The sequence below is a fragment of the Oncorhynchus mykiss genome, chromosome 13 (genome assembly GCF_057628025.1).
Source record: "Oncorhynchus mykiss isolate SJ-2025 chromosome 13, ASM5762802v1, whole genome shotgun sequence".
NCBI classification, from domain to species: Eukaryota; Metazoa; Chordata; class Actinopteri; order Salmoniformes; family Salmonidae; genus Oncorhynchus; species Oncorhynchus mykiss.
Genome location: NC_143034.1, coordinates 51,653,090 through 51,663,775, shown reverse-complemented (window position 1 = coordinate 51,663,775; position 10,686 = coordinate 51,653,090). Strand labels below are relative to the sequence as shown.

At 43.5% G+C, this 10,686-nt stretch overlaps 2 protein-coding genes across 3 annotated transcripts; both read left to right on the top strand.

The window, feature by feature from the left end:
* The first annotated feature begins 794 nt into the window (after positions 1-794).
* LOC110486414 (ran GTPase-activating protein 1) lies at positions 795-6,341 on the top strand. 2 transcript variants are annotated; one of them, XM_021558007.3, is made up of 15 exons: positions 795-1,084; positions 1,781-1,900; positions 2,317-2,444; positions 2,681-2,740; positions 2,840-3,019; positions 3,293-3,427; positions 3,676-3,834; positions 3,957-4,070; positions 4,206-4,305; positions 4,432-4,516; positions 4,645-4,882; positions 5,022-5,127; positions 5,260-5,348; positions 5,450-5,571; positions 5,783-6,341. In XM_021558007.3, the coding sequence occupies exons 2-15, from the start codon at positions 1,789-1,791 to the stop codon at positions 5,862-5,864; spliced, it is 1,710 nt and encodes a 569-aa protein (XP_021413682.3). In that variant the 5' UTR covers positions 795-1,084; positions 1,781-1,788; the 3' UTR covers positions 5,865-6,341. The 2 variants fall into 2 exon arrangements, with proteins under 2 accessions (XP_021413682.3, XP_021413683.3); XM_021558008.3 differs by having other exon boundaries at positions 798-1,084; positions 5,450-5,609.
* Positions 6,342-9,017: 2,676 nt separating this feature from the next.
* On the top strand, positions 9,018-9,613 carry LOC149978919 (chondroadherin-like protein). The gene is made up of 2 exons (XM_090194354.1): positions 9,018-9,213; positions 9,410-9,613. Exons 1-2 carry the CDS (start codon positions 9,085-9,087, stop codon positions 9,611-9,613), a joined length of 333 nt encoding a protein of 110 aa, XP_090050480.1. The 5' UTR covers positions 9,018-9,084.
* The last annotated feature ends 1,073 nt before the right edge of the window (positions 9,614-10,686 follow it).

Sequence of the window (10,686 nt, the reverse complement as noted above, 5' to 3'; positions counted from 1 at the left end):
CCTGTCTTATCCGGTGTCCTGTGTGAATTTAAGTATGCTCTTTCTAATTCTCTCTTTCTCTCTTTCTTTCTCTCTCTCTGAGGACCTGAGCCCTAGGACCATGCCTCAGGACCACCTGCTGTCCCCAGTCCACCTGGCCGTGCTGCTGCTCCAGTTTCAACTGTTCTGCCTGCGACTATGGAACCCTGATCTGTTTACCGGACGTGCTACCTGTCCCAGACTTGCTGTTTTCAACTCTCTAGAGACAGCAGGAGCAGTAGAGATACTCTTAATGATTGGCTATGAAAAGCCAACTGACATTTACTCCTGAGGTGCTGACTTGCTCCACCCTCGACAACTACTGTGATTATTATTATTTGACCATGCTGGTCATTTATGAACATTTGAACATCTTGGCCATGTTCTGTTATAATCTCCACCCGGCACAGCCAGAAGAGGACTGGCCACCCCTCATAGCCTGGTTCTTCTCTAGGTTTCTTCCTAGGTTTTGGCCTTTCTAAGTAGTTTTTCCTAGCCACCGTGCTTCTACACCTGCATTGCTTGCTGTTTTGGTTTTAGGCTGGGTTTCTGTACAGCACTTTGGGATATCAGCTGATGTAAGAAGGGCTATATAAATACATTTGATTTGATTTGATTGTGGAGACGGCAAAATAGATATTGGTATAACAGATGTTACTGTTGAAATGGTTGTTGACATGCTGAACAATCCTAAGTGTGGAGTGTTTCAGCATGATATAGATCAAGTTTAATGGGGTAGTGGGTTGGGGGGGTGGGGCAGAAGTTAGTAGGTATTATTATTTTTTTGTATTATTTTTTCATGCTAGTACAGAATATGGCATGTCATGATTGATCGTACATTCCAGCACAGTAGGTGGCGGCATGTACTTAAACGTTTGTTTGCGGACCGCCATGATGTAATAGAAGAAGATGAGGCAACGAAACTGTCTGGAACTACAAGTCACATGTGTCTCGCGTCAGCCATGGTCATCGAAGTGTTTAAACGTCAGAACCGAGCGGGAGGCAGCTTGTGGGACAGACAGCGCTGTTCTGGAAACAACTAGTTATACGTAGAAATTTGCATTTTGTAAGCATTGATACACGTTTCCTACTACTTCAGAGACATTTTCGCTTGCAAATGTATTCAGGGAAACGTTAGTAAGGTCACACGTGAGGGGAGGTGCCATATTTATCAGATCAAGTTGGTCGATGGCCGTAGCAGGGCATGCCCTCCTCTTGCTAGCTTGCTAAGCTAGCTAGCTAGCTAGCTAACATGTTATGACTTTACCAAGTCAGAACAACGTTAAGTAACTTGCTTTGATGGCTGTATTCTTGTGGAACATTTCCAGCTTTATCACACCATTGGAAATGATCCACCATGTTCAGCTATTTCCACCTAGCTAGTTAGCCTCAACTATCCTGGCATGAGATGGTGTATGCCAAGTGTTTATAACTACTTACCAGATAGTTACAACGCTAAACATATCTTGCTACTTGGCTAACATTAGTTAGCAAGTGTTTCCACTTCTTCGAGAGAGTAGCACAATGATAGCAAGCTAGCAACGTTTACAGACAGAGCAACTTTCCACCCCCTGTGTATATTAGCCAAAGTTAACTAACTAGTTAGCTAACTATGAATAATGTTTATAACATTCAAACTGCATGTGTGTTTGGTAACGCTAGGTCTTTGGCAGGTACTCTACTAGGTGGTAATTGATAATATAGTATGTGTTGCTTAAGTAAGTAGTGCATGTTCTTGTTCATAAGTTAGAATGTTCCTCAGGTGTCCTGATGGCGACAGATGCTGTTGCACAGTTGGCCGACTCTCTGGCCAAAACTCAGGTGACTGAGGGAGAGTTGAGTTATAAAGGCCAAGGACGCAAATTCGACAATGCACAATCTGGTAAGAATTCCAACCATTGTCCATTGACTCATTATGCTTATGCTCCTCCAATTGTCATCCAATAGGTTGTTCAAGTACAATGTGGTGTCCAATGCCAAATGTTTTTTTGTTCTATTTAAAAACAAAAAACGTAACCTTTATTTAACTAGGCAAGTTGGTTAAGAAAAAAATCTTATTTACAATGATGGCCTACCCCGGCCAAACCTGGACGACGCTGGACCGATTGTGCTCCTCCCTATGGGACTCCCAAAAACAGCCGGATGTGATACAGCCTGGATTCGAACCAGGGACTATAGTGACTCTTGCAATGAGATGCAGTGCCTTAGACCGCTGCTAACCTCGGGAGCCCAATGTATTGTTCTTCAAACAATCATGGTCTGTCTTTTCAATCTTTCCCTCTGTCTCCTTCTTTCCAGTGGAAGAGATGGTGAAAGAGATCCAGGAGTTCAAGGGGTTGCAAGCGCTCAGGCTGGAGGGGAACACTTATGGGGTGGAGGCAGCACAGGCCATCGCTAAAGCCCTGGAGACAAAGAGTGAATTTAAGGTACCAGTCACAGAGTGATTATGAGATGAGGTTTTGATTGCATTGTTTGTGGTACAGAGGACAGGTATTCCACTGATAGCCACACGGAGAGAGATGGATGATCTCATATGTTGATTTTGATGAGGTACCTGCTGTTGGCTCTGTTCTATCTTGCTTTTATATCTGTCATATATATAAATATGGCAAGCTAGACAATACTTTAGCTAACCCTTTATATAACCCTCTCTCTCCCTCAGTACTGTTACTGGAGTGACATGTTTACTGGGCGGCTGCGTTCTGAGATCCCTCCAGCCCTGGTGAGACAATTTAAAAAAAATAATAATAATACTTGCTCCCTTTGATAGATGAAAGATGGTCCTGGGATTGTAAACTCAGCCTTCATCTCCCCTATTCAGAACTCCCTGGGTGCGGCCCTGATGACAGCAGGCGCCAGACTGACCGTGCTGGACCTTAGTGACAATGCCTTTGGACCAGACGGGGTGAAGGGCATCGAGAAGTTGCTCAAGAGCACTGCCTGTCACACACTGCAGGAACTGAGGCTCAACAACTGCGGCATGGGCATTGGTGGAGGCAAGGTGGGCAGAATGTCTCCAGCTTGATAGGAGCTGCATTACGTTATTGAGCAGACTCCACAACATAAAGTTGCCCCGTACTAGTTGTAATGTAGTCTGTATAATTTAAGAGAAGATCTAAAGCTAATTTAACTTATCGTATGAAATATATAGCTTGTGTTAAGGTTGAATAGTGCTATCATTTGAGAAGTGATATCATGATTTAATATCTATCATGACAATCCTAACTTTTTCCAACATAGTTTTTTCACTGTGCTCTGTATGTGGTCTCCTCAGATCTTAGCTGCAGCGTTGACGGAGTGCTATAAGCAGTCCAGTGCACAGGGCACCCCCCTCGGGCTGAAGGTGTTCATCGCAGGCAGAAACCGTCTGGAGAACGATGGGGCCACTGCCCTCGCCCAGGCCTTCCAGGTACAGACACTGGCTCCTGAGCTGAACATATCAGAATTTCTGACAATCTGGACTTGTAGAGTATATGCAGTTAGTCACCACAGTGGTTCACATGGAGCTCTTAGCATTAGTACTGGCAGCAGCATGGATAAAGCTCCTCGAACACTCCAACGTAATGCCACTGAGTCAATAATTAAACTGTCCTGACAGTGACAAGCTATATACTGTCTATATAGCTATCTCTGTCTGATGCTACTGTATGACCTCAGCTGATGGGTAGTCTGGAGGAAGTGCACGTGCCCCAGAATGGGATCAACCACCCTGGAGTGACTGCTCTGGCCACTGCCATGCAACACAACCCCCAGCTCCGGGTCCTCAACCTCAACGACAACACCTTCACCAAGAAAGGAGCTATCGCCATGGCACAGGTACAGTAGTGGTTTGCCTTGTGTACGAAGGCCGTATGACAATGAAACTCATGAAGTTGATGTATGCTCAAATGCACTTGCCATACTATTGACTGACACTGCGTGTTTTGTGCCCCCTTCAGGCTCTGAAACATTTGCATAGTGTCCAGGTGATAAACTTTGGAGACTGTCTGGTGCGTTCCGAGGGGGCTATAGCCATCGCAGAGGCAATCACTGAGGGGCTTCCCATCCTCAAGGTACAGGGTAGCACTGGTCCCACCCTTGGCTGCAGGAACATCTACTGCGATTGTTAATTAATGTGTGTTCATACACTTCCCTCTGCTGTGGCAGCACCTGACTCATACCCATATTTTTTTTTACCTCTTTGTCAGGAGCTGAATCTGTCATTCGGGGAGATCACAGGAGAAGCTGCACTGCTGGTGGCACAATCAGTCGAGGGCAAAGCCACACTGGAGAAACTGGACCTAAATGGTACATGTTGGATTTGACTTACAACACATGAAATCTGGATTGAAAATGTTGCATCAGCTGGTAGTGTTTTCATAGGATCTGTAGAGTTCATGTGTGACTTTGTGTTGTGTGTGTTGGTACTGTCAGGTAACTGCCTGGGGGAGGAAGGCTGTGATGCTCTCAGAGAGGTAATGGATGGCCTGAACATGGGAGACCTGCTGGGATCACTCAGGTACTAGATTGAAATATTAAATTAGTTTATACTTTTAGACTTACCCACACTGAACCTCAACCATCCTGTCTTTTATCACAAGCCGCCATGAGAAAATATTTTTGTGTAATCTTTGTCTCTACCTGCAGCGACGATGAAGGGGAGCCGGAGGAGGAGGATGATGATGAAGATGAAGATGAGGAGGAGGAGGATGACTATGAGGAGGAGGAGGATGATGATGTGGAGGAAGAAGACAGCAGTGTGAATCAGGTTTCCTCTCCTCCGTCAGTGCCCCGACCCCCAGATGCCTCCTCCTTCCTCTGCTTCCCATCCCCCGACAAGCTGCTCAAACTGGGCACCAAGAGGGCCCTGCTCTTTGAACAGCAGGTTAACACACCCTGTCATGAATTCCTTACACAGCAAACTACTTAGTGGAAACCTGAGGTGACATACAGTGTGTGTCAGTAGGCTGAAACAGGTTGATGGTGACGTGTTTAACCTTTTGTCCTTGTTCTTCTCTTTCCAGGTAGATGTGGCGGATGCTGGTAAGACAGCGGAGGCATTCCTGAAAATCTCCTCTGTGTACAATGAGGAAGATAAAGATGTTAAGAGTGCTGTCCTAGACAGTATTGGTAAGGGCCACTTATCTTATTTCCGAGTACTTACTGAAGACATGGGGCCAGATGACTGAGTCCATGGATATGCAATTTTTTTCGTTCATATGTATGACTGCATGTTAAGTATATGTTCTCTTTGTTCTGCAGATGCAATTCTTAGGAAAGCCTTCGCAAGCCCCTCCTTCCAAGGTTACAACTTTATATCATCGCTGTTAGTAATGCTGGGACTCCTCAAGGTATGCACACACGTTCTATGAATTTGTAGAAAAACTCCTGGTTTTCTTCTGCCTTGTATTATTGTAGCCCTTGTGTCTCCCCCTCTCCCTGTCTCATTCAGAGTGAGGACAAAGTGAAGCCGGTGCGTGTAGTACCTGGGCATTTGCAGGCCCTGGAGTACGTTGTGCGTCAGGACTACTTCCCCCAGGACCACATCGCCGTGCTGGAGGCCTTCATGTCCCGGTAAGGGCATGAGTGATGGGTGGCAGCGTAGCTCTCAGGTACCCTCTCCGACTGCAGATTAACACATTGGCACAAAGTTCCCTAAGGATATTGCCAACATGCTCCAAATTGCACAATGTACCCATGTTCTTTTGTTGTCAGGCTGCTGCATTTAACGACAGTAAAGGTGAAACTGTCCATCATTGTATAACTGTATATTTGTGACTTTCAGACACATCCAGGCCCTGGAGTCGTGCAGCAGCGCCAGGAACATCCTCAAGTCCACACTGGAGCAGGTCAGGCCTGAAAACTGAGTCACACAGGACCGCACAGACTCACGGATTTATGAACAGAACAATTCCCACCCCCAGACATATGGGGGCCTTTAGCGCACACAACAAGGACTTAACTGTTGCACTGCACTCTATTTCGCCAACTCAGAAGACTCACAGCTGGAGCCTTGCCCATCATCTTATGGATGTACATTATTTTATGGATGGACCGATTTTGAAATATTACACACAAACATTTGGGAGATGAATGTTGTATTCTGCCTCACCCTCAGTGAAAGGACTGAAATGTGACCTTAAACACAGGTTCGTTCTCCGTATTTACCCAGTAAGTAATGGTTTATATTAAAAGGGTTAAACAGATATAAAATATAAATGTGTGATATGGGCTGCTGTGGAAATGTGATTATGATTTGAATCAAAAGGGAAGAACTGAATAAATGTGTTGATTTCTTTGTTGCAGCTATTAAACAGACACTTTTTGGTTGTCCATGTACTGAATGGCCTGGGAACATTTCAATTTCACAGTTGAGCAAGCACTACCCTGAATAAGGATCTAGTCCAACCATATTTACTTTTTACAGTGGGAAGAAACTATTGATCCGGGGGTAGGTTCTTCTCCCAAATTTTGAAACCTACAGCGAATAAAAATATAAATGCCACATGCAACAATTTCAAGGATTTTTCTTAGTTACAGTTATAAGGAAATCAGTAAATTTAAATAAATTCATTAGGCCTTAATCTATGGATAATACATGACTGGGCAGGGGTGCAGCTGTGGGTGGGCCTGGGAGGGCATAGGCACACCCACTTGGGAGCCAGGCCCTGCCAATCAGAATGAGTTTTCCCACACAATAGGGCTTTATTACGGACAGAAATACTCAGCACCCCCTGCCCTTTCTGACGATTTTGCAGGTGAAGAAGCCGGATGTGGAATTCCTGGGCTGGCGTGGTTGTCTGCGGTTGGGAGGCCGGTTGGATATACTGCCAAATTCTCTAAGAGAACGTTGGAGGTGGCTTATGTTAGAGAAATTAACATAAAATTATCTGACAACAGCTCTGGGGGACATTCCTACAGTCAGCATGCCAATTGCATGCTCCATCAAAACTTGAGACATCTGTGGCATTGTGTTGTGTGACAAAACTGCACATTTTAGAGTGCTATTTTATTGTCATTGTGTAATGATTATGCTGTTTAATCAGCTTCTTGATCTGCCACACTTGTCAGGTGGATAGATTATCTTGACAAAGGATAAAATAACCACTAACAGAGATGAGAGAAATATGCTTTTTGTGAGTATGGAACATTTCTGGGATATTGTGTTACAGCTCATGAAACATGGGACCAACAACACTTTACATGTGTTTATAATTGTGTTCAGTGTATAATGCTCCTGTGGCTCATACTGAGCAAGGTGCACACACCTGTTCGAACTTCATTTTTACTTGAAATATTCTCAGATAAGGGAGAATTGGGGCTAAAATGCATAGAGCAAGCCAACTATTCAAGGAAGCAGCAGACCGTTGTACTTGATCCACTTTAATGGGGACCTGCCACTTCATCTGGGAAAGAGATTAGGCCTGGGATGTGCTTTTGAATGAATACACTGTTTGTTGGACATTAACTCAGTTGAATGTGCTGAAAAGGTCATAGATATACTACATATCCATAACTGATTCATACAATATTTCTAATATTAAATGAGTACACCACATCAGACTTTGATCTTTGTTAATTGCATTAACCAATTCAATGGCAAGCTGCTCTACAATTGTTAAGCTAGTGAAGGTTAGAGCAATATGCTTTCACCAGACCCATTCTTGGGGACAATGGGCTGCCTCTTCTCAAGCATAGAAAAACAGCCCTTCTTTGTGGGCACCTGTCAGAACTTTTTTAGAAGGGGCTTTTTAGGTACCATGGGATATAGCCATTTATAGTTTAACTACAGGGAAATACATTTCATTTTATTGATTTGTTTTCCATTAGCTTGTTGTGCTTAAAAATACATTTTATTCAGTGAGTTTGCACTCGAGTAACCTTAGGGTAGTGCGTAGTTTACTGGATGTGAGATTGGTAGCCAGCCTGGTCTCATAGACTAGATGTAACATAGTAAATGGAAATCCGGGAACACTAAACGTAGTATATGTTAACGTTTGGTATGGTTACAAAAACAAAAGTAGGGTGGATGGGTGGGCGTATATCGCGAACGTCTAGCAACCCAAAAGTTTTGAAAATCATTGCGGACAATTTTAGCTAATTTAGCAACTTCAACTACTTACTACTCTTTAGCTACTTTGTAACTACTTAGCAACTACTTAGAATGTTGGCTTACCCTTTTAATCAACTTGGAATATACATTGAATTGACGTCTATGCCAGGTGGGACAGTTGGCTACCTTCGACCTCTAATCTGTCAGAAAATGTATTGCCAAGGTGTTCATTTGAGGTTAGGTTTCGCAGGGGCCGGGAGTCACGACGAAAGAATTTATCAAAGCAGTGTTTGTGAGACCCCTAACTGTTGCAAGTGCTCAGTCATTCTAGCAATGTAAAAGTCTAGTATATACGTGAACCCCTTGGCGCTCATATTCTCCTTTGCGCGCAGCTCCTCCACAGTGGAAAAATGATATACAGACCTACACTTTTTCTTGAGTAGGAAACTTGATAAAGCTATCTGGGAAGGCTACATACTAAAAGCATTGGATGTCAAATTTGACAAATTCAACCATGAAGGTATGTTTATAATCTTAAATGTACAATAGGAACATTCTAAAAAGTTACAATATTTATCAAATAGCAAATGTTATAGAATGCTGCTGAATAACAACCAGATTCGTATTTTTAGATTCAATAACTAAACTTTTAAGTCTTTAAAATATGCGTTAAATAAATACATACAATCCTCCTGGCATTGGAAAAGTGATTTTTTGAGTCCAGAGGGAAAGCCTAAGGTTTCCAAGTTGGAGACTGGATTCTCCATGCCTTTGAATATTTTTGTTCCATTGTTGCTATAAGAAGTAGTCTATTGTACTATTTCACTGTATTTACAATATATATTCAAAGTTGTGAGACTGTAAAAAGTTGGGTGATAATTAGTATTTTGAGAGCCGTTCGTGCGTGATATGCATAACTATCATTACGTTAGGCCTACAGTCAAATCCCGTTTGTGTTCGATATCTTTTTCCCAAAACCCCTACAGATAAGTTCCTTTGCGGATTGCCTCTCTAGGTGGCTAGTTGCGGTTTTGATGCTCTTGGTCATACTTTTACCAGCTCAAGCGGGAAAGTGCCCAAAGTTCTGCATCTGCGACAACTCCAAACTCACCATGGCCTGTATCGGCAAGAATCTGACTCAGGTTCCCCCCACCATAGATGAGGTGAGATGCCAATGAATCAAAAAGATCAATGATGGATGTTTTACAAGTTATTTGATATGGTTTAAACCTTCATTTGTGGCATGTATGCAGTGCTGTAATTTTGCTATTCATTCACCCACGCATTTTCTTTTTTCCTTTTCCATATTTAAACCTCCCCTACTTTTTCTATTTTTCATTCCTATTTCCTTTCCCTCAGATTACAGTGAAACTGGACCTGAGTAAAAACGATATCCAGGTGCTGCCGACCCATGCGTTCCTGCACATCCCGCACCTCACGCACCTCACCCTGCAGCGGTGTAACATCAGAGCGGTGCGTGAGGGGGCCTTCCGCACCCTGGGCCGTCTGGTCTCCCTCAACCTGGCCAACAACAACATTGAGATCCTTTACCAGGTGAGGTAGCGGCTGGCACAGTCACCGGGGACATGGGGTAAACAAATAAATGTAAGTTTTGGTGAGGGAAGCACCAGATCAGATTGACGTAGAATAATTTAGTAACATTGATACCTACAGTGCCTTGCGAAAGTATTCGGCCCCCTTGAACTTTGCGACCTTTTGCCACATTTCAGGCTTCAAACATAAAGATATAAAACTGTATTTTTTTGTGAAGAATCAACAACAAGTGGGACACAATCATGAAGTGGAACGACATTTATTGGATATTTCAAACTTTTTTAACAAATCAAAAACTGAAAAATTGGGCGTGCAAAATTATTCAGCCCCTTTACTTTCAGTGCAGCAAACTCTCTCCAGAAGTTCAGTGAGGATCTCTGAATGATCCAATGTTGACCTAAATGACTAATGATGATAAATACAATCCACCTGTGTGTAATCAAGTCTCCGTATAAATGCACCTGCACTGTGATAGTCTCAGAGGTCCGTCAAAAGCGCAGAGAGCATCATGAAGAACAAGGAACACACCAGGCAGGTCCGAGATACTGTTGTGAAGAAGTTTAAAGCCGGATTTGGATACAAAAAGATTTCCCAAGCTTTAAACATCCCAAGGAGCACTGTGCAAGCGATAATATGAAATGGAAAGGAGTATCAGACCACTGCAAATCTACCAAGACCTGGCCGTCCCTCTAAACTTTCAGCTCATACAAGGAGAAGACTGATCAGAGATGCAGCCAAGAGGCCCATGATCACTCTGGATGAACTGCAGAGATCTACAGCTGAGGTGGGAGACTCTGTCCATAGGACAACAATCAGTCAGTCGTAAATTGCACAAATCTGGCCTTTATGGAAGAGTGGCAAGAAGAAAGCCATTTCTTAAAGATATCCATAAAAAGTGTCGTTTAAAGTTTGCCACAAGCCACCTGGGAGACACACCAAACATGTGGAAGAAGGTGCTCTGGTCAGATGAAACCAAAATTTAACTTTTTGGCAACAATGCAAAACGTTATGTTTGGCGTAAAAGCAACACAGCTCATCACCCTGAACACACCATCCCCACTGTCAAACATGGTGGTGGCAGC